Raw genomic sequence first — 24,669 nt, forward strand, 5'->3', positions numbered from 1 at the left:
ATAAGTATAATGCTTTTCTTAATTTCCTTTGACAATAAGGCTTTGTTAGAAACAAATGCTTGTTCCTTGGTGCAAAACTCAAATAATTTTTTCAGCAAGGCAATTTTACTTCTATAGAAGGGTGCGACTGGCGGATGGAACAATGGCAAGAGCACACCTGAACAGGGGAGAGGAAGGGGAAGTTCTTATTCCTGACTCAGGTAGCCCTTACTGCTGTGTCTTTCTCCTACTGGCTAGGGTTGGACCGCACAGTCTAAGCTAATTCCGATTGGCTGTTTTAAAGAGCAGGGGTGCGAGCTGGAGTGGCGGGATGGGTAGTTTGGCAGGAAGGGTGGTTGCAGAACAGGTGACTCAGGATGATTCAGGTCAGAGCAGGTGACCACAGGTGACTCAGGACGGAGCAGGTGACCAGGGGTGACTTAAGATGGAGCAGGTGACCAGGGGAATAGATGTGAACTACTGATTAAAACTGGTGGAAAAGGTTGTTTACTGAAACTAGGGGTGAGGAGAACGAGGAAGCTAGACTTTAAAATAGAGCGCAAGGAACCGAGCATACTGACATACTGATTCTTTGAAGAGAAATTTAGAAGTCATTGTATTCAACAGCTCCAAGTATTAAATTTTTTGTCTGGATTGAATTATTATTGAAATTATTATTAGAACACTAGATGAAAATAATATAAAAGTATGATAAACATTATTAAAATTTAAAGGTAAATTTGTGTTAGAAGTTTATTTTTTTAATTCTATTTTTTTTAAGAGAGGGACTCTTGCTCTGTCACCCAGGCTGGAGAAAGTTGAGTGGCACAATCATAGCTCACTGCAGCCTGGAACTCCTGGGCTCAAGCAATCTTCTGCCTCAACCTTCTAAGCAGCTGGGACTATAGGCCCGCGCCACCGTGCATGGCTGATTTTAAATTATTTTATGTAGAGAAAGCGTCTCTGTTGCCCAGGCAAGTCTCGAAATACTGGCTTCAAGCGATCCTCCTGCACTTGGCCTCCCAAAGTGCTGGGATTACAGCGTGAGCCACTGTACTCAGCTAGAAATTTATTATTAATGAGAAGGCTGGGAGTATTTATTTAACCTTGGTCAGAGGAAGAGTTGAATTATCCTTGTATTTGGTACTCTAGAGGTTTTACACTTTGGTGCAGTGTACCAGGGTAAGATTAAGAATGGGTAAAAGTGTGCCTTCTGTAAAGAGATCTTTCTTTTTTAAATTTAATTTTTATTTCCAATAGGTCTTTGGAGAACAGGTGGTATTTGATTACATGAGTAAGTTCATTAGTGGTAATTTCTGAGATTTTGGTGCAGCCATCACCCAAGCAGTGTACACTGTACCCAATGTGTAGCCTTTTATCCCTCACCCCCTCCTATCCTTTCCCCCTGAGTCCCCAGAGTCCATTGTATCATTCTTATGCCTTTGCATCCTCATAGCTTAGCTCCCATTTATGAGTGAGAACATAGAATGTTTGGTTTTCCATTCCTGAGTTACTTCACTTCAGATAATAGGAGACCTTTCTTTCAAAGGGTGATTGTGCAAAGGGAGATATGAAAGGAGTCTCAGGTCAGTTTTAGGAAAGAATGTATGTGGAAGTTGAACATCTGGAAATTGATTCCCTGAACATTATGCATGTATCTGTGCTCTTTATAAAGCCTTTGAGTGCACCCAGGGGTATGGTATCCTGCTTTGAAAACTGCCACAATAAGTCACCAAAGCACATAATGTAAAATACAAAAGTGAAGGCAAAGATCACCTAACAGAATGGTCCACTAGAGAGAAGTGGCAGTAGTTAAGGAGTCTGTGTGTGTGTGTGTGTGTGTGTGTGTGTGTGAATGTGTGACATTTATTGTGGGTGTTCTTTGTGCTGAACATTTCACTGTTGTTTACTTAATCATCACAATTTTGTGAGTTGCATGTCTTATTCCTGTTTCAACAAGGACACAACAGGTGCACAGAGATTCAGTAAGTTGGACAAGCCCTTAATTGACAAATGGGATTTGATTCTACATCTCTCTGACTTTAAAACTTGTGCTTTCCCATTATATGATGTTTTCTGCTATTACATTATATATTTCTGTTAACTATACAATTCTACTTTTGTGCACATAGTGGTAACATGGTATATAATCAATTTGGACCAACAGTAAAAATATGGAAAAGAGAAATGTACTATACATAAATAGTGGGGTTTAAAAAGTCAACTTTAGGGCAGTAATTCCTATAGTTTATAGTATGTTAAATGGAAGAGAGTACATGCCTAGTATTGATCAAGGCATAGTATGTAGTACAAATTCACCATCACATATTTACACACATCTACACTGACATTCCCTCACAATTTAGAATGTGCCAGGCTCTGTACTCAACATTTTACATATGTTGTCTCATTTAATCTTCATCTCTGTAACTGCAGTTGTTTTTCTCATTAACAGATGGAGACATTGAGGCATGGGATAGTAACTTCTTTCTCAGTTATACAAATTAAGAGGTGGGGCTGGGATTTGAACCTTGATAGCCTTTTTTTTTTTTTTTTTTTCTTTTGACAGGGTCTCACTGTTGCCCAGGCAAGATCATAGCTCACTGCAGCCTTGAGCTCCTGGACTCACATGATCTTCCTGCCTCATCCTCCTCCTGAGTAGCTGGGACTACAGGCATGAGTCACCATGCCCAGCTAACTTTTTAATTTTTCTTTGGTAGAGATAGAGTCTCACTGTGTTAACTAGGCTGGTTTTGAACTCCTGGCCTCAAGCAAGCCTCCCACCTCCGCCTCCCAAAGGTCTGGCCTTATAGGCATGGGCCACCAGCCTGGGCAACAGAGTGAGACTGTCTCTGAAGAAACAATAAAATAAAATAAAGAAAGTATGAAATAATAACATTTTAGTGAAAACTGGCTTGTTAGAAATAATAGCTATGAGCCGGGCGCGGTGGCTCACGCCTGTAATCCCAGCACTTTGGGAGGCTGAGGCGGGCGGATCACAAGGTCAGGAGATCGAGACCATCCTGGCTAACACGGTGAAACCCTGTCTCTACTAAAAATACAAAAAATTAGCCGGCTGCGGTGGCGGGCGCCTGTGGTCCCAGCTACTCGGGAGGCTGAGGCAGGAGAATGGCGTGGGCCTGGGAGGCGGAGCTTGCAGTGAGCCGAGATCACGCCACTGCACTCCAGCCTGGGCGACAGAGCAAGACTCCGTCTAAAAAAAAAAAAAAACAAAAGAAAAAGAAATAATAGCTATGAAAGTAAATTTGCAGTGGAAGAACCTATAATTGGGAACATTTATTATGGACAAAATATGGATTGATAAAGTCATCATTAAAATATTTGAGTGGAAACTTTCTAGTGAAAATGGTTTCAATGACGTTAAAGTGAACATGGAAAAAATGGAAAATGTTTTAACTTTCCTATATGGAAAATTGATCAATGAATTAAATTGGCTTACTTGAGTTTATCACAGAAAATGTTTTCCAACTGAAAATGATGTGTTGTTAGTATAGGGACCATATAACTGGTTTAAGCCAATATAAATACATTGTTATGAACTAAAGTCCTTACTTTATTCAAGGTTTCCTTAGTTTTTACCTAATGTCTTTTTTTCTGTTCCAGGATCCCATCCAGGATACGTTTAGCCCCCTTGGCTCCTTAGGCTCCTTGAGGCTGTGCCATTCTCTTAGACTTACCTTGTTGTCAATGATGTTGGCCGTTTTAAGGAGTACTTTGAGGTCAAGTACTTCTAGAACACTCCCCAATTGGGATTTGTCTGATATTTTTGTTATGACAAGACTGGGGTTATGGGATATTGGGAGGAAGACCACAGAGGTAAAGTGCTGCTCTTGTCAAACTTATCAAGGGTATATACTGTCAATCTGACTTATCACTGTTGATGTTAACCTTGATCACCTGGCTGTGATAGTGTTTGTCTGGTTTCTCCACTCTAAAGTTACTCTTTTTTTTTCTCTCTCTCTTTTCATCTTCTACTTTAAAAATCTTCATATTCTCAAGGAGCTCCATGTTTTTTCCCCACCAACTTCTCTTGCATCGAGGGCTTTGGGAGAGGGTTAAGAGAACTGGGGACTGAGCCCCCTGTGCTTTTAGAGTGTTTATAACTATGGCCTGGTTTATAATGTTTCTATAGATGTTTCATTACATTTATATCTGGAATAATATAATCTGAACATTTGAAAGGGAAATTGATTATGCTGTGTATAGATGCTTTGATTCTTTACCAGCTCTCAGGGGAATACTAATGACACTCCTAGAAATGTATTGTGGTAATCTGTTGGTTTACATGTGCTTAGAATTTTTATTTTGACTCAGTTTTTTAGAATAAGAGTAGCTTATTTGAGTACTGATGACATAGAATTCTTTCAGTGCCGTTTCGCCAGCCAGAAATCTTTGCGGCCAGTGGTGCCTCTGCCCAGGCTTTGCTTGGGCCCACTGGGCTTACTCTGCCCACTTGGCCCAGCAGGCTGTGCTCAGCTTGTGCTACTGGTCCAGATCCTGTGCTTGCCTTGGCTCTGCGGTCAGCTCACAGCTGGTCCAGGAGTGCCGTGACTGCTTCTACCTTGGGTGTTGGTGTCTGGATGAGGGGGATGCGGCAGTGCCCAATAACTTGGAGATGCCAGCCACCACAGAGCTCCAAGGGGTGTTACAGCTTTTGCTTGGGGAGTCCCGAGGTCTGAGCCTCCAGAAAGTGTTACAGCTCTCGTTCATTTCTGCTGCTTGCAGCTTCAGTGAATGACAGCATGTCACAACTCATTGGGTCCTGCTGCCTGCAGCTCAGCAAATGGGGGAGTGTTGGCACCCTGTGGTTTTTTTCACTCCCATAGCTTGGCGAGCAAGAGCGTATGTTACAGCTCTTTTTGTGCCTGCCATTCACTCTTGTCCCATGACCAAGAGGAATGAGGTACATGGACACTGGAGAGTGAACAAGGCAGAGAAGAATTTTACTGAGTGACAGAAAAGCTCTCAATAAAGAGAGGGGACCTGAAGTGGGTAGGCCTCTGTGTAAGAGGGGGCCTGAAAGTGGATAGCCATCTGTGAGGCTGAGTCTGGGGTTTTTATGGGCTCAGAATGGGGTGTATGCTAATTGTTCCATGGGTGGGCTTGGAAAAAGCACCATTCAGTTGGCTAAAAGACATCGAGAAAGTTCTTGCTCTGGTTGTGGACTGCACCTGGAACTGGAAACTCAGTTTCAGGTTTCACTTGAAGGTCAGGTTTCACTGGAGACCCATCCCTGTCTACCTAGGGAATTTGCCTGTCTCCTACTGCTATCACTGAGATGAATATCATATTTGTTAAATATTGCTTAAAATGAAAACTGGGATGAATTATTAAATGACTTTGTCAGATAATGCATGATTTAGATGTACACATTTTTTCTTATGTAGACAAGTAAATGGAAAAGCTGTGTTTTAGAGGTTGAAAATATAAGTACACCATTAAAATCAAGAAACATAAATATGGTTAACTCTAATTCCCTCTCCTGTCTTTGTTCCTATAGCATTTTATTTATAGTTGTTACACTTCGTGTTTTTCCTTTTCATAATTCTGCTTTCAGCTACAGTTATCTGTGTACACTTGTGTCTCTCACTAGAAAATAATGACAATATTTTGAAGGTCAGGCTGGTGGCTTGTTTTCATATCTCCTATGGGGCTATGCCTCTAGTGGGGCCTTCAAAAGTGAACTGAATTAAATTGAAGTGCTTGGGGATAGTTGGCTTGGAGAATAAATAGTAGTGTGATGGCTGTTTTAACTGTTTGAAAGATGCCGTGGTGTATGGCTCCAGGGAACAGACCCTGGACTGATGGCAAAAGGTTAAGTAAGGCAGAATTTTATTCCACATAAGGAAAGCTTTGTAACAATTAAAGATATTTACAGCCATTAAGGGCTGCTTTGTAAGGCAGCATATAGATCACTTCCTACATTCAAAATTGACACTGCAGTCAGATCCCAGGATGAAATGGTAGGTTACAATATAAAAAATATGATTTTACCTGAAAAGGTGCTGACATTTAAAACTCATCACAGGTTTCTTTAAATATCAGTGTTTGTTTGTCAATTCGAAGTATGATTTACTTTGCAAACATTCCCCCTCAGGGTTTCTCACTGACACTCCTTTCTACAAAGTGAGGTACAGTTGCAGTGGACTGGACCTTGACTGAGCAGCATATTGTGCTGGAGTCTTTTATCACCAAAGGGGCTGATGTCTGCCCCAGTTTCCAGAGCAGTGTGTCTGTGAAAAACCTGCATGTGTCATATCAGCTTTCCTTCTGTTCAGCAAGTGAGGTGGAAAAAGTATGGGGAGGCCACAAAAGCCCATAGGTAAATCTCCTACAGAAGCCCTGTTCCAGGAGGGCTGTGTTCCAGCCAACACTGATAAAGTGCAGAAAAGTGTCTCCACGTCCACCTTTTCTTTCTATGTAGATGTCTATTACTTCATACTAGGAATCAGGACTCTCAGAAAGATTCTGGGAAGATTCCAGGTGGCATATGAAACTTCGAGCAGTTGATTCCTGCATGGTTCACTGCCTTGCAGAGTTAATGGGCTAGAAGTCTTGAGGCTCCTTGACATACATTCCTCCCAAAGCTTTAAAATAAGGGTTGTAGTTCGAGGGGTCCAACAAATAACACCTCTCTTCATTGTGTGAGTTACTGACAAGGAAGACAAAAAGTAAAGCAGAGTTTTAGGAATGTGGTGTCTATCTGCAGGTAAGTGGACTTTATAATGACCTGTACTACAGAATTAAACACTGGCCACCCCCAACTCCAGGCACAGGGAGGCTGCTCTAGGGCAGAGCCAGAAGTATGATCCCCGTGGGTAACTTGCTTCCAGCGAGAGGAGGAAGAGGACATGCCTGGGCTATGCATGTTTCTCCTTCTAAATTTACCCAGTAGATGAGTCACTGCTTGTCCCTGTGACAAGGGCAGGGTAGAAAGTAGCCAGGAATGACACACTAACGATACTCCTCCTCACAGAAGGAATTTCTGCTAGAGAGAAAGATGCTTTCTCCTGCAGAAATAAGTTATAAAATCTAGAGAGATCTCAGTCATTTAGTTCTACTTGCAGTACTTCGAGAGGATCTTCACTGCAGTTGTTTTGGTATGGAGTGATAGGAAAAAGTCAGGGAGGTTGTATGGTAAGCAAAATTGGAGAATGACTGCTCTTGTTCTACAAATAGAGGTAGGAAGGACTACATCATAGTCCTGTTTTCTGCTTTCCTTTTTTTTGTGTGTGTGTGGCATTAACAAAATTGAGATATAATTTACATAACACTAAATACACAGTAGTTTTTAGTATATTCACAATGTTTTGCAGCATTAGCATTAATTCCAGAACATTTCCATCACCCCTCCTTCCCTTTACCAGTTGTTTCCCATTCCCCACCTCATTCCCCCATTCCCCACTTCTTCCTCCATCCCCTGGCATGTTAAAGTGCCTCAGGGAAGTCAGGGCCAATGTCTCTAATGTCCTTGGCCTCTCCCTTAAGGTTTCAAGGTTGGTGCTTAGCTCCAATCATAATATTCACACCACGATTAGAAGAAAGGGTACCAGTGCAATACCCCAACATGGAGAAACCACCACGCCCGGCCAAGTCAGCCCCTGTTGAAGAGCCACCTTGAAAGTCCCAACCAGTGACTTGGCTTACATTTCATTGGCCATCCCCACTATAAGGAAGTCTGGGAAACATCAACTGGCACATTGCTGCCCCAAGTAAAATCAGAGTTCTGTTAGAAAGGAAGAATGGGAGAATGGATTTGGGGTATATGCCTGTCACAGTTGTTCATATATTAAATAAAATTCTAAACAATTATTACATTTGATGTTTTTTTCCCCCAAGTAGTGACACAAAAGGACACATTACAAAAAGATTGTGATCTTGTGTCCATGACCTCTCCCTCAAAACATTGGATCCATAACCAAAACCACCTAAATTTCTGTTAAGTTCATATTGAATCTTTTTTTTTTTTGAGACAGCGTTTCATTCTTATTGCCCAGGCTGGAGTTCAATGGTGCGATCTTGGCTCACTGCAACCTCCACCTACCAGGTTCAAGCGATTCTCCTGCCTCAGCCTCCTGCGTAGCTGGGATTACAGGCATTTGCCACCACGCCCAGCTAATTTTTTGTATTTTTAGTAGAGACGGGGTTTCTTCATGTTGGTCAGGCTGGTCTTGAACTCCTGACCTCAGGTGATCCACCTGTCTCGGCCTCCCAAAGTGCTGGGTTTACAGGCATGAGCCACCATGACTGGCCCATATTGAATCTTTTATATATGATTTATTTCAGCCTTGTTTATTTCCATCTATCACTGCCTTAAGCAATGGGTAACACTTTTATTATCCACCCAGTTCGTCAAGAAGTATGAATTTAACCTAAAATTATGCCTCAAACTTAAATGACATCCTGTAACTCCACTGTTTTAAGATTTAATAAATCCATGTGTGTATCGTTACCATTCATAGTTAAAAATGCTTTTATTTGTTTATTTATTTGAAACAGAGTCTTGCTCTATCACCCAGGCTAGAGTGCAGCAGTGTGATCACAGCTCACTGCAGGCTCAACTGATCCTCCCTGACTCTATCCTCCCTAATACCTGGGACTAAAGGCATATGTTATCATGTGCTATCTAAGCACATGTGCTATCATGTGCTATCTAAGAGGCATGTGCTAACTAGAGGCAAGTGCTATCATGCCCAGCTAAGTTTTGTATTCATAGTTTTTGTAGAGATGGGGTTTCACCATGTTGCCCAGGCTAGTCTTGAACTCTGGACTCAAGTGATTCATCTGCCTTGTCTTTCCAAAGTGCTGGGATTACAGGCATGAGCCACCATACCCTGCCCCAAATGCTTTTAAATTTAAAACTTTGAAAATATAAATCAAATGAAGATATGCACATGGATTTTTAAAAAACTGAAATAGTATAGAAAAGCTGGTAATTAAAAGCAACAGCCACCATATCTTGCTCCAGTTTCCAGCCCCAAGTCCTGTATATTCTATAAAACAACCAATTTAACCATTTATTTTTAAAGTCTTGTGAGTTTTTAAAATTATTATTATTATTATTTTTAGATGGAGTCTCGCTCTGTTGCCCAGGTTGGAGTGTAGTGGCGTAATCTCGGCTCACTGCAAGCTCTGCCTCCTGGGTTCATGCCATTCTCCTGCCTCAGCCTCCTGAGCAGCTGGGACTACAGGCACCCACCACCACGCCTGGCTAATTTTTTGTATTTTTGGTAGAAATGGGGTTTCACCGCGTTAGCCAGGATGGTCTCGATCTCCTGACCTCGTGATCTGCCTGCCTTGGCTTCCCAAAGTGCTGGGATTACAGACGTGAGCCACAGCGCCCGACCAACTCTTGTGGTTTCTATGTCTTTATAATGCATATGCTATGTGTGTTTGGGCCATAATCCTGAAAGATACAATTGCAAACGCCATAATCTTGCATGTTGAAATTCCAAAACATCAAAATCCCTAAAGTCTAAAATCCCCCAAATCACAGTTTTGAAAGATCAAAATCCCAAAAATATAATCTGGAAAAAATCATTCAAAGAGTATTTAAAATACTAATTTTTGGCCGGGTCCGGTGGTTCACACCTGTAATCCCAGCACTTTGGGAGGCCAAGGCGAGCAGATAACTTGAGGTCAGGAGTTTGTGACCAGCCTGGCCAACATGGTGAAACCCTGTCTCCACTAAAAATACAAAAATTAGCTGGAAGCGGTGGCAGGCTCCTGTAATCCCAGCTACTCGGGAGGCTGAGGCAGGAGAATTGCTTGAACCTGGGAGGTGGAGGTTGCAGTGAGCCGAGATTGCACCACTGCCCTCCAGCCTGAGTGACAGAGTGAGACTCCGTCTCAAAAATAAATAAATAAATAAATAAATAAATAAAAAGGAGATTTATTTGAGAAACATATACAAACATAATAGAAACTTCATAAGCCAGTTTGCACAAGAAGATAGGTAATAATAACATGTATTTTTGTGACTGTACATACTGCGGTATACTGATGACAGTCACATAGGTGTAATAGTTACAAGCAGATGAACTATATTCATAAGGAAGTAGGTCAAAAAGCAAAATGTATAAATGCATATCACCATGGTTGGTAATTGTGTGCAACCAGTTTTGTAACTGGTCATCTGACATACCTTGATGGATAACCTAAGTCTTTGATGAGATTGATCAAAAGTTGTGATGGATCACCACTGTATATGCAGTCATTCAAAAAGCCAGGATGTCAAGAAATTTTATCTTTCACAAATGTACATACACAAAAAGGACATCTCTTTATTTATTAAGGAAGTTTCAACATTTTTACATACATACACAATAGTTACTAAGTCAGCATTACGGTGATACACTTGTAGGGTCAAATTTGCCAAAAAAAAAAAAAAAAAAAAAAAAAGCCTAAAAAAAATTAGAACTCTAAAAACCTTTACAAAGTTTATACCTCTGGCCGGGTGCAGTGGGTCATGCCTATAATCTAGCACTTTGGGAGGCCTAGGCGGGTGGATCACCTGAAGTCAGGAGTTTGAGACTAGCCTGCCCAACATGGCAAAACCCTGTCTCTACTAAAAATGCAAAAAGTTAGCCAGGCGTGGTGGTGTGTGTGTGCTTGTAATCCCAGCTACTCAGGAGGCTGAGGCAGGAGAATCACTTGAATCCAGGAGGTGGAGGTTGCAGTGAGCCAAGATCATGCAACTGCACTTCAGCCTGGGTGACAAGAGTGAAACTTCATCTCAAAAAAAAAGAAAATTTGACATACAAAAAAACTATGTTACAGTGATAGATTACAGGCAGTTGCACGGAGATAGTACATAAGAATTGGCCAACTTTTCACAATAGTTACCTATATTTTGGAGTCTTCCATTATGATGAATAGCTGCTTTTTTTTTTTTTTTTTTAAGGACTTGGCTCTTTTTGGAAGATACATTTACATCCATATTCTACAGGGCACTGCTCTTTTTGAAATTCTTCCATGGTTTGATATACACTGATGTGAGCAACCCCTATTAAGGTTTTCCATCTTCAGTGCTATGCTTCTATGTTTTGTATACATGAAAATTCATTCTGCATGCACTCATATGCAGATTACAAATTTAGTGCAGACGATATTTGTGATCAAACAACAACACCGTTATATGTCTTCTAATCCTACCATGAACATAATTGTTTTTAAACCAGTCAGTAACTTTGCTGGTTTCTTCAGGCAAATGCAGATTCAATCCTTTAAAAGCTGGGCTGGGGCGGTGACTCAGGCCTGTAATCCCAGCACTTTGGGAGGCCAAGTTGGATGGATCATGAGGTCAGGAGATTGACACCATCCTGGCTAACACGGTGAAACCCCATCTCTACTAAAAATACAAAAATTACAAAAATACAGAAAATTAGCTGGGTGTGGTGGTTTGTGCCTGTAGTCCCAGTTACTCTGGAGGCTGAGGCAGGAGAATCGCTTGAACCTGGGAGGCGGAGGTTGCAGTGAGCCGAGATCGCACCACACCACTGCACTCTAGCCTGGGCGACAGAACGAGACTCTGTCTCAAAATAAAAATAAAAAGGTCCTGGAATTTCATCAGCTAGAAGGAAAGCCAATGCAGACAAATGACACATTTTTAAATTGAAGTTTTCATCATTGCCATATCTCACGGCCAATCGACTCATCTAAGTTTTCCACTAAATGCGTCAGACTGAATGGAAAAAACAAACTTTGTTAGTGACATCTTGAAATTCACTTTAGAAGCTTTGATTGCTCCTAATCTGTCATTATGATTTGGGGATTCAGTTGAATCCATTTTCTTTTGCAGCATCCACCAAATCTTCAAGTAAGTGTTTTATAAAGTGCTTCCCTTTTGTCCAGTTATTCATACATAAATGAGTGGATAAGTTCTAGAATTTTGAGATCCCACAGGGGGATGAATTGTATGCAACTGGTAAAAAATAGGGTGGCTTTGAAAGTGCCACACATTAGCCAAAATGAAGCATGCACTGGTTTTTCTTTGTTAGATTGAGTGGTTTAATAAATATAAGAAGTCTATCTTCTTTGATGGACAGATCCCTAATCAAGAATAGTTCATCATTTAATGTGTTTTGTATCACTGGAAGAACCTCTGTATCAGCAAGTGCCTTTCATTCAGAAGGTCACTGAGCTTTTCAAATTCCGTTTTTTTTTTTTTTTTTTTTTTTGGCTGGACATAAGTGGCTCATGCTTGTAATCCCAGTGCTTTGGAAGGCCTGAGGCAGTTGGATTGAGTGAGGCCAGAGTGAGACTAGCCTGAGCAACATAGTGAGACTCCATCTCTACAAAAATTTTAAAATTATCCAGGCATGGTGGTGTGCACTTGTAGTTCTAGCTACTCGGAATGTTGAGGTGAAAAAATTGGTTAAGACCAAGAGTTTGAGACTGCAGTGAGCTATGATCACACCACTGCACTCCAGCCTGGGCAACAGAGCGAGACCCCATCTCTTAAAAAAATTCCTTTTATTCTCCAATGAAAGTCATTTCTTTTTTCCACCTTTTTAAAAAACCATTTTGTTGGTACAAAAGAAGGACTTTTTTAAAGGCAAGCGTGGTACTATGTGTGAAGATGCAGAAGTCATACACAATTAAATAAGTTGGCAGGGAAGATTTCTTGTATCTTTTGCCTGCATTTTCACTTCTCTGAAACACTCAAAACATTGAGGGCAGATCTTCCCCACTTGGTCTACTCAGACTCAGTAATCTCTGGAAACACCCTTACAGACACACCCAAAATAATGCTTTATCAGGTTTCTAGGTATTCCTTAATCCAGTCAAATTGACACCTAAAATTAAGTCCACAAATCCAGCCCTTGTCAATTTGGCACCCATATATGTCTCCTTAAACCATAATTCACTTCCAAATAAAGACAATAACAAGGTAATTGTTCTGTTTAACATGATGCAACTAACATGATGCAACTGTCATGCACACAATCAAACGTGTACTAATCCCATCCCCAGAATTAGGCTTTCTAGATTTTACCATTCAGAATTTTAATCTTTCAGGATTGTCATTTTCAGGATTTTAATCATTAGGGATTTTAGACTTTAGAGATTTTTAATTAAAATTTTATTTTCTTTCAGAAATGAAGTCTTGCTATGCTGCCCAGGCTGATCTTGAACTCCTGGGCTCAATCAATCCTCCTGCCTCAGCCTCTCAAAGTGCTGGGCTTACAGCTGTAAGCCACCACACCTGGCTGACTTTAGGGATTTTGATCTTTCAGGATTTCAACATTTAGGATTATAGCACTTGAGATTATGATTGGCACTAATACTATGTATATGCCTAATGTTATGTATATGCATAATGTCAGTTTAGGCATTATTAGTAACTTCTTGCTATCTGTTATGGTATATATACTATCTATTATATATAATAGATATGTATTATAGGGATATATGTGAGCATATAAGCATATATGTCTACATATATATGTATATTATATATTCAGTCACTGTATATTATCACTGTGGAAAGTTCTGCTAGAATCAACATAGAATTATTGAGATTCTTTCCAGAACTTTGAATGCCATAAATTTAGCATCACCACTTTGAAAGTAAACTTAAAGCCTAATAAATATGATTATATGTATATTCACAATATATGTTAACAATAAATATAATATATAATAAATATGTTAATATTATTAATGATATATTATATTATACATGTGTAATATATGTAATAAACACATAATAATTTATATGATAAATTATTATAGGATAGTTAAATATTTCACATAAATATTTATCAGCTGGTTTTTAAAAATTCATTTATTCAACAACCATGTGCCAAGCTCTGGTCTAGGTGTTGGGAACACAGTAGTAAACAAGACAGAAAAATTCCCGTTCTTACGGAACTGACAATCTACTGTAAAGATAGGAAATCAAAAAGTAAACAATGCATGTGCAGGAAACATGGGGTGCATTGCTGTTTTAGATAAATTGATTGGGGAATATTTCTTTAAGGAAGTGACATTTGTATAGAGAGATGAATAATGGGAAGGAGCCAGGAATGAGAATATCAGGGGACAGAGGATTCAGGCAGAAGGAATAGTCAGTACAAAGGCCAGGGGGTTTGGCAGTTTAAGGCGCCAAGGGAGGCATATCTGGCTGGAATGGGGTGAGTAAAGAGGGGAGAACTAGGATATGAGGTAGAGGAATTAGGAGGCTGTGACAACCAGAATACATTTCATTTCCAGTGTAGTGGGAGCCCCTGCGGGCTTTTAAGCTGGGGAAGGAAATGATTTGATTTTACTTAAAAGAAAACCATGTTGGCTGCTTTATGGAGAATACACTGTAGTGGGGCAGAACTGGAAGCAGGGAGGCTAGATAAGGAGGTTCTTATAGTAGATGAGTTGAAAGATTATGGTAACTTTAAGTATATAAACATTATTACCCATTCTTCTAGATACAGTTGGAACAGAATTAAACTATTTTTCTGTAAATCTTCAGTAATGACAGGGGCCTAGAAATCATTTAGAAATTGAGTACAGTGCATAGGTTTGAATATTTAACTATGCGTGGTATCCAGATAGGCCCTGATCTGAAACCTCAGGCCTTTGAGCATGCTCCTCTATCTGTAATGTTCTACTCTCATCATACTAATTTTTGCTCATCATTGAAGTCTCAGCTCTAAGACTTGTTTTTCAACACGCCAGCCTTAAGATCACCGAAGAGTGATTGTCTGTCATGTGGCTGTCTTATGAACTCTAATTTGTATCAAGATTTATGGATTTTACAGCTCCAAACTGTCCGTTATTTTAATTGCAACATTTAATTGCCAGTTTACTTGTCCATCTTTCCCACTAGATTGTAAACTCTTAGATGCAGGGACTGTGTCTTGCTCATCTCATTTTTTGCACTCAAAATTAGACAATTGAAAAGTACTTGTTAAGTGAATAATCAATGTTTACCTGTGTGCCTGTTAGATTACCTGAATTACCCGATTCTTAGATTATGTTAGTGTGAATAAAATATTATATCAATAGATTGGAGTAGGTAATTTCCTTAACACTGCAACACATAGTGGAATATCTGTGTTTGATTCCACTTTAAAAATTTTCTCAAACCCCATCACCATAAGCGAATGGTCTTTGACATCATCAATGAATAGATGGTGAAAGGGCTGCTCGAGATTCGGAAATGTTGAAAGGACGTTGCTCTTCACTGAGGGGCATGTTGTCAGTTTCCCTCTTTGGGCAGCTCCAGTATTTCTAGTAGTAAGTGGTACAGATGGAGAGGGAAATCTACGTGACAGGCTGCCTAGGCTGTGCCAATGTCAGATCCCTTTAGGGTGCAGGAGGGGAGAGTTGCCTTTTTATCATCCATGGTTTCTTTCATGTAATGCTTCTGAATTGTGAAAAGGTGAGGCAACAATGACATGCAAATGCATGAGTTATTATCAACAGCAACTTGAACAGTGTGATGGAGTGCACATCAGATCTTTGGTACCCTACGAGATTTTAATTTTCTCCTTTTGATGCGATTCTTGACCTGAAATATAAACCCTTTTCAAATCTCTCCCAGACTTTTCTTTAAGGGGGAGCAAGCCATTGGCTCTAAACATTAGTGGGCATAAGAATTGCTTGGAAAGCATGTGAAAACAGATTACTGGGCTCCACCTGAAGCATTTCTGTTCCTTGGAGCAGGAGCCCAAGAATTTTATTTTCTAAACAAAACTCAGGTGCTGCTGTTTCATGGCCCACTCTTTAAACAGGAAAGAGATGGACCACATGTTTCTAATTTCTGCTTACTGCCATTGCGTGTGCTTTCTCTTTTCATAACGCTCATATTTGGGCCTGTTAGTGGTTGAGGAACTCAGAGGGGATATACACAATACGGCGTAGACCAAAACTTTCAGTCTACTTACTTGGTCAGTGTCTTACTGTGTTCTGGGATCCCCTGACTCTTATGATAAAAAGACTGCACACTTTTGCCTGCACAGTGCAGCCTGTCTTCTCTCCTGTTTTCTGTCTCTCTTCTATATGGTCTGGTTGACCTGAAGTTTCTGGAATTTTCTGCTAATTCCTTTTATATCTACTAGCTAATGTCTAGTAATCTTTGGGATTACAGGTGTGAGCCACCATGCCTGGCCCAGTGAATTTTTAACAAATGCATACAATCATGTAATCCTCACCAGAACTGAGATATAGAACAGTCCCATCACCCTAAATTTCTTCACCCCGCATTGTGGCACTCTCCCCTCTACTCCTGGCCCTTGGCAACTGACAATCAGTTTTCTGTCATTATAGTTTTGCCTTTTCCAGAAAGTGGAATTACATAGTATGTGTGAGTCTGGCCTCTCTTACTTAGCATAATGCATTTGTGATTCATACATGTTGTTGCTTGTATCCATGGTTCATTCCTTTTTATTGCTGCAGCTGCATGGTATTCCATTGTGTGGATCTACCACAGTCTTTTATCCATTCCCAGTGTTTTTTAATTGCTATGCCCTCTCCTCTGAACTTGTGTTTTTTTTTTTTTGTCTGTCATTTGGCTTCTTGAGTACTGAAAAGTAAATTTCCAAATTTACCATGTGTTCTAGGTAGAAATAAAAATTAAGTTGCAACAGGTACTAACAAGCTCTGAATTTCTGCACCTGATACATTCCTGATGTTTCTTTACATAGGCCTATTTTAGCCAACTCTCAAGTAGGAGCTGAGATGTGGGGCATAGAAGCCTGTTCTAATTCATCCTTTTGGATCAAGAGTTTTCCAACTTGCAATTTGAAGGACTGACTTGAGATCTGTTATTTAGGGTCATTGCTGCAATTCCCAGGAGAGATGTAAGAAGGCCTTCCCTTTCCCTCAAGGGGTCCCATATCATAAATACATATCCCTGATAATTTGGAACCAGCTTGCCTCTTGTGTCACCCTCACTCTAGGGCCCAGTTCTCTATGTATCAATGTTTGGTTCCAAACAACCCAAGGTATGAAGTCCCATAGTATTCTTGACCTCTGTCTGAGATGAGACTCTCATAGTTTTGCAGGCTGGGTAAGTAAAGTATAAGATACCATCATAGTTGGCCAGTATAGAACAGTTTATTATGGTCTACATAGGGAAAACATAACCAAGACCAACAATACTTCTCAACCTACATGGTTCAAAGTATGAACATAATGTAATCGACACTATAGAGATTCTAAGAATCATTTTCATTTCAGCAAGTTTCCATTAGTACTGAGGCTTCAGAGCCAGGGACAGTGGCTCATGCCTGGAGTCCCAGCTACTCAGGAGGCAAGGCAGGAGGATCCCTTGAGCCCAGGAGTTCGAGGGGGCAGTGAGCTATGATTGCCCCACTGTGTTCCAGCCTGGGCGCAGAGCAAGACCCTGTCTCTAAAATAAATAAGTAAATAAATAAATAAGTAAATAAATAAATAAAAGAACTGAGGCTTCAGAAGCCAAGTTATGGTCAAGCATATCATTTCCTTATATGTTTCATTGGTTCTGTAACTAGCAATAAAATACACAAATGTTTTATTACATTTAAATTTGTATTTAGTCCTTACATTTTAAGAAGATATCTTAAAAGTTGAGGACAGCTAAATTTTATGCCAAGTATACTTAACTGTACCTGTAATAAGTATTTTGTTTTATTTAGCATTTAAAATAGAGTGAATATGTGCTTCAGCATTTTATTTATTTGGATTCAGAATATTACTATTTTCTCCAAAAGTCTTCCTTTTCTCATTTCATTTTAAAAGAAACTAATTTTCAAAACACTTTTTTTTTTTTTTTTTTTTTTTTTTTTAGTAGAGACGGGGTTTCACCGTGTTAGCCAGGATAGTCTCGATCTCCTGACCTCATGATCCACCTGTCTCGGCCTCCCAAAGTCAAAAACACTTTCTAAATACATTCAGATATTAAACATTTTACTTATTTCATTTACTTACCACATAATAAATACAGGGGTTCGCCCTTGTTCTCGGATCGGGATGCAGTCCAAGAACTCCAGTGGATGCCTGAAACTGCGGATCGTGTAGAACCCTAGATATTCTAAGCATTTATCATAGACTGTGGCCATAACTTTTACAGTTTGAGGTGTAACAGCAAAACTAGCACAAACTTCTTTTTCCTTCTTCTCAGTTTCACGGACAGAAGATTGCTTTACTTTAGATCTTAGCAGCGTCAGCATACAATGTTTTTCTTTCCTTATCAAGTCGAGAACTTTCACCTTGTCACTTAAAGGAAGCACATGATGGTTTCTCTTTGGCACATTTGCCAGCATCACTACTCTTGTGTTTTGGGGGTCATCATTAAGTAAAATAAGGGTTGCTTGAACATGAGCACTGCAGTACCACCAAGTCAGTCGATCTGATAACCAAGAGGGCTACCTAGTGACCAACGGGCGGGGAGTGTCTACAGTGTGGCTCTGCTGGACAAAGGGATAATTCATGGGTGGGACAGCGTGAGATTTCACTATGCTACTTAGAAAGGCATTTAATTTAAAACTTATGAATTGTTTATTTCTGGAATGTTAAATGTAATATTATAGGACCGCAGTTGATTGAGGGTTAAGTGAAACTGCAGAAGGTGAAACCAAGGATAAATGGGGACCACCTAGATAAAAGTTAAGTCAGGAAATACATAACTTTTTAAAGGTGGACAAGCTGACAATTCTTTTTATCTTTCTTTTATACAGGTGTTTGCTTCAGAATGGTAAGTCAATACAGTCTTTATTATTTTGCCATTTTTTCCACTGTTATTCCCAATTACAGAGATAGGGCAGTTTTCTACTTGGTGCAAGTCTACTATTTACTCCCTGTCCTTGACAGCAAATGAAGAAATATGTGTATTTCTTTGAAATTACTGATTGAGATTTTTATTAATGCTAAAAACATTGTACCCTTCTTAGTATTTACTTAACATTTTCTATATTCAAAAGTACCTCTCTTTGGGTGATTTTAATGAAACGCTTTGATTAGGTGTATTGAATACAAAGTATGGGATTTTCTACATGTTCTGGATGGAAGAAATCCTGTAGGCCAAGGTACATATGTCACACTGCAAAACAAAACACGCTGATGTTGCATAATGAAGTGGTTCCCAGGATTTAGCAGATTAAGCTCCATGTTGCGTTTTAAAATGTATTTATCTTTTATTTATTTATTTAGTTCAGAGACAGAGTCTTGCTCTGTTGCCCAGTCTGGAGTACAGTGGTACGATTTCAGCTCACTGCAGCTTCCGCCTCCCAGGCTCAAGCGATTTTCCTGCCTCAGCCTCCCAAGTAGCTGGGATTACAGACGCCTGCTACCACATCCAGCTACTTTTTTATTTTTAGTAGAGATGGCATTTCACTATGTTGGCCAGGCCAGTCTTGAACTCCTGGCCTTAAGTGATCCAGCCACCTCAGCCTCCCAGAGTGCTGGAATTACAGGCATGAGCCACCATGCCCAGCTCAGCTATTTTTTTTTTTTTTTTTTTAAGTTTTTGTAGAGACAGGGTTTCACCATGTTGCCTAGGCTGGTCTTGAACTCTTGACCTCAAGTGATTCACCCACTTTGGCCTCCCAAAGTGCTGGGATTACAGGCATGGGCCACCATGCCTGGCTCCATGTTGCTTTTAAAATTTTAACTTTTTTAAAGTACTCCTTTCCTACAAGTTAATTGTGGCATGCATTTTCACTTACTATCTTAGCTGGGTCACTAGATTAGGTCCCTGGTTCCCAACCCCTGAGGGTTCCAATATTTTCCCATCGGTAAAGTCTCTATTATGAGGCAGCCCCATCCCCCAAAATTCAGATTGTCTCCCTTTTCATTATTATCTAGTAAGAAAGTGACTTATTTTCAGGGCCACCTCTTACATCAGTCTTAGCTGTTAGCATTTTGATTTATGTTGTTTCATACAGCTGGGGATGTGGAGTGTAGAGATCTTGATCACCCTGGCCTCCATACAGGAGAAGAGTATGTTTTTGAAAAGTTCTAAGGCCGGGTGCAGTGGCTCATGCCTGTAATCCTAGCACTTTGGGAGGCCGAGGCAGGTGGATCACCTGAGGTCAGGAGTTCAAGACCAGCCTGGCCAACATGGTGAAACCCTGTCTCTACTAAAATAAAAATTAGCTGGGCGTGGTGGCACATGCCTGTAATCCCAGCTACTTGGGAGGCTGAGGCAGGAGAATCGCTTGAACTTGGGAGGCAAAGGTTTCAGTGAGCCAAAATGGCACCACTGCACTCCAGCCTGGACGACAAGAGTGTAATTCCATCTCAAAAGAAAAAAATAGTTCTAGTAGACTGGATCAATAGGAATTTTAGTATGATGTAGTTAAAATAATTCAAAATCAAAATGTTGCTACTTACATAGCATAACTGAATTTGGATCTAGAAAAAGGAAATTTTAAAAGACTGTTAATAATAATAGGAAAGAGAAATCTACCCATAGACAATTATAACATTTCTCTGCCAAGTCCACAGCCAATAGAAAACATCAGAATCTTTTAGTCTTATAATAACTCCGTAAACCAGCATGTTTATGCTAGTGTTCTTGCTAGATTTTGTTTTCTATTCCTGTGTTAGTTTGCTAAGGATAATGGCCTCCTGCTCCATTTATGTTCTTGCAAAGGACATGATCTCGTTCTTTTTTATGGCTGCATGGTATTCCATGGTGTATATGTACCACATTTTCTTTATCAAGTCTACCATTGATGGGCATTTAGGTTGATTCCATGTCTTGGCTATTGTGAATAGTGCTGCAGTGAACATATGTGTGTATGTGTCTTTATGATGAAACAATTTATATTCTTTTGGGTATATACCCAATAATGGGATTGCTGGATCGAACGGTAGTTCTGTTTTTAGCTATTTGAGGAATTGCCACACTGCTTTCCACAGTGTTTGGACGAATTTGCACTCCCACCAACAGTTTGTAAGCATTCCCTTTTCTCTGCAACCTGGCCAGCATCTGTTATTTTTTGGCTTTTTAATAATCGCCATTCTCACTGGTGTGAGATGGTATCTCATTGTGGTTTTGATTTGCATTTCTCTAATGATCAGTGATACTGAGCTTTTTTTCATATGCTTCTTGGCCACAGATATGTCTACTTTTGAGAAGTGTCCGTATCCTTGCCTACTTTTTTAATGGGGTTGTTTATAATTTTCTTATTAAAATGATTTTCCCTCATTTTTACTGGAAATTTCAAAGTGTTTTGGTCTCTATTTCTGCTTATCAATACTCTATGCCGATCATAATTGTATATTTTTTTCTCAGTGATTGAGAATCTTGGATCGATTATCATTTGGAACCCAAGTTAACGATGTGATTTAGTGTTAGCAGTCTTAAGGGCAATGCAGCTAAATTTTATGTATCCAAAAACACATCATAGAAACTGTTACTGAAATAATTCTCAGTCTAAGCATATTTTTTCATAATGTTTTTATCAAAGTGGAATTGTTTTACTGAAAGTGGAATTTAACAAAAGATACCATTTATGTGAAGGTTCTTTTATAAATAGAGGTGTTACTGTAGGTCATCTATACAATTGTTGGCATAGACTACAAAAAATGATTATTAGGTTAGCATTTTTTGGATATTAGAATCAAGTATGTTATGAATTCAGACTTTTGATGCTGCACTTTCTTCTTCTTGATTTTTCCTGAAACCAGTATACAGAAGATGAAGCTAGGAAAATAGGAGTGGTTGGCTGGGTGAAGAATACCAGCAAAGGCACTGTGACAGGCCAAGTGCAGGGGCCAGAAGACAAAGTCAATTCCATGTGAGTAGTAAAATTAATAACATGTACATGAACTTTGTGAGGTTGCTCTTTTTTAGTTTTTTAAGACATGGTCTTGCTCTGTCGCCCAGGCTGGAGTGCAATGGCACGATCTCGGCTCCCTACAACCTCTGCCCAGTACAACCTCTGCCTTCCAGGCTCAGATCCCCCCGACTCAGCCTCCCAAGTAGCTGGGACTACAGGTGTGAGCCACCATGCCTGAACTTATGAGGCTATTTTAATGTTTCATTGAGCAGTAAGAATAGTATTGATGGACCAGATTTTGTTTGTAGACTTATAATCAAACTAATATGTTTGTAGGCAGGCCTGTGAAGAAATTCTCAGAGTTGGGAGTAGCATTTCTGTGTTTAGGAATGGACTTCCAACTTGGACTGGCCTGGAGAAGAGTTGTGGCTTCACTCTCCAATCTGTATGTCCTGTTGCAACTCTTCCAGTGTTGTGGAGATGTCCAGGGCCCAAGTAGTTCTCAACTGAAGTGTTGTGACAGATGCATAGTGCCTTGGGATGGTTCGTGAAGTTCTTAGGGTAGCGTTTCAGGCAAAAAGATTGCCATCTCCTTTTTATTGTTAAGTGTCTTGTTTATCTAATTGTAATTTTATTTTTCCTGCCAATGACAATGTGTTTAATGAGCTGGATGGTTACCAAACTATGAATCCTGGAAGTCCAAAAGAGGCCGGATTCAGGAATATGGGGAAAAATGCCTTGTGTACACGATGTCATTTTCAAAAGCCTTGTGTTTTCAGCTTCATAATTTCCACTGCTCTCTGTAGTCTTTTTTTTAAAAAATTAAAAAATAGGTAACATTTATTGAGCATTTACATGTTAGGCAATATGCTAAGCACCTGACATGAATTATCTCACTTAATCTTCACAACAGATCTTATGAGGTAGGTACTAAGTAACACTCAATTTATTTTATTGTTTGCAATTTATCTTTGTTTTCATTACTTAATATTTTTAGATTTCCAAAGCAATAGTTTTTTGCTTATTGTAGTAAGTGAAGTAACGTAACAATGAGATGTATAAAGGTAAAACTTGTAATGTGTACTTTTCTATTTCCCTCCCCTTTATTAACCTGTGACAAGGAATACTTTCCACAGCTTTCTCTTTCACTTAAAAATAGTTAAGTATGCATTTATAATTAAGGTTTTGCTGATTTTTACTGAAATGGAATACCTTATGCATATTTTTCCATAGTTTGTATTTTCATTTTCTGGACATTCCAGTAAACAGTAAATATATAATTAATCAACTCCTTATTTTCTAATTTTAGGTACATACTTGTGTTTGTGTGTAAAACGATACCTCAAATTGAAAAGTGGGGTCCAAAAATTCAGTTTGATAAACTGTGGGGTGACTATTAATGAAAAACAATATTTTTAAGTAGAATCGTCACAAAATGTACAAGAAATTTTGGGCCTTCCGTTGTACAGAACTGATAGTTCAATGGAAGAGAAAATGCCAAATGATTGTAAGGAAGTTTTAAAGTAGAGACTATGTCCCATGACAGGAGGGAGCCTAGAAAAAAATAATAACATAGTTTTTAAAAACTGGGGACTATGTGGAAGATAGAAGCTCATACCAATCATGTTATATTCCTAATCCACATTATAGAGGGCCATTGATTAATTTGCTTAACATAAATTAAATCGTTTCTTTTTTTTTTTTTTTTTTTGAGACGGAGCCGCTCTGTCGCCAAGGCTGGGTGCGGTGGCCTAACCTCAGCTCACTGCAAGCCGCCCCCGGGTCACGCCATTCCCTGCCTCAGCCTCCGAGTAGCGGGACTACAGCCGCCCGCCATCTCGCCCGGCTGTTTTGATTTTTTTAGTAGAGACGGGGTTCACCCGTATTAGCCCAGATGGCCGATCTCCTGACTCGTGATCCACCCGTCCGCGGGATTACAGGCTTGAGCCACCGCGCCCGGCATTAAATCGTTTCATACATTGTGCTCATGTTTTCTTTTCAACCCCCGCATTCTCCACCACCCTTCTTAAGTAACCTGTGTCTTAAGTAACCTGTGTTAAGCTAGTGTGTATTCTTCTGCTTGTCTCCATGTTCACATTCTGTCTCTCACACACACACGTGTGCACACGCACACATTTATGGGTTTTGTTCAATATTTGCTTTTTAAAAATGGGATCATGGTGTGTTCCCTGCTCTGCATCTTACTTTATCACTCAAAGACACATCCAGGAAAATCCTTTCAAGTCAAACGGTAATCTCTAATTCATTCTTTTTATTGGCTGCTTAATATTCCACAATATATAGATTTATTATTACCTTATTGCTGGAAATTTATTTTTTTCTTACCTGTTTTTTTGCAGTAAGAGCAATGCTGCAATAAACATTTTATTGGCGATTTTATTTTTATTGTATAGATTCCCAGGAGTGTGATTTGTTGGTTGAAGTGTCTGTATATTTTTAATGTAAACATATTTGTCAGACTGCTTTACAAAACAGCTGTAAACAATGTACATTATTTTCCTCCTCATCCTGTCAGCAATTGTTATTGTGCTCTCTAATTTTTCTTTTATCTGATTGGTTGTGGTGATTATTTTTTGCTGTAATTTGCATTTCTCTAATGACTAGTTTGCTGGAGCCTCTTTATGCTTATGTCTGCGGATTTGTTCTCATGAACTCCCTTTTCACATCCTTTACCCATTTTTCTATCGAGTTGCTTGTCTCTTGCCCATTTTTAAAAGCTCTTTGTATATTGGTCGTGGTTACTAACCCATTATCTGTTATCATTTTGCAGGTACTTTCCCAAGTCTATAATTTGCCTATAGTTTCATCTACGATAGCTTTGCAACATAAATTGTTTTTCACTTTTATTAAATCAAATATGGCTATTTTTTCTCTCTGGTTAAGAAACAGATTGTAAGTGTTGTCTCCCAGGTTTTCTTCTAACTTGATGCTCTATTCATTA

The 24,669-nt window shown here is 39.5% G+C and overlaps 1 protein-coding gene across 2 annotated transcripts in view; it reads left to right on the forward strand.

Annotated features, from left to right (window-relative positions):
- ACYP2 (acylphosphatase 2) overlaps positions 1–24,669 on the forward strand; it is a 200,812-nt gene that overhangs the window by 3,799 nt on the left and 172,344 nt on the right. Inside the window, exons 1-3 of one of the 2 annotated variants that reach the window (XM_017859049.1) lie at positions 6,949–7,181; positions 18,660–18,676; positions 21,616–21,725. In XM_017859049.1, the coding sequence (XP_017714538.1) occupies positions 18,674–18,676; positions 21,616–21,725 (113 nt within the window). In that variant the 5' untranslated portion in view covers positions 6,949–7,181; positions 18,660–18,673. Of the gene's footprint in view, positions 1–6,948; positions 7,182–18,659; positions 18,677–21,615; positions 21,726–24,669 lie in introns of those variants that run through there. The other variant, XM_017859048.1, reaches the window with a different exon arrangement.

This window comes from Rhinopithecus bieti, unplaced genomic scaffold (genome assembly GCF_001698545.2).
Source record: "Rhinopithecus bieti isolate Rb0 unplaced genomic scaffold, ASM169854v2 scaffold_47995, whole genome shotgun sequence".
In the NCBI taxonomy this organism is placed as follows: domain Eukaryota; kingdom Metazoa; phylum Chordata; class Mammalia; order Primates; family Cercopithecidae; genus Rhinopithecus; species Rhinopithecus bieti.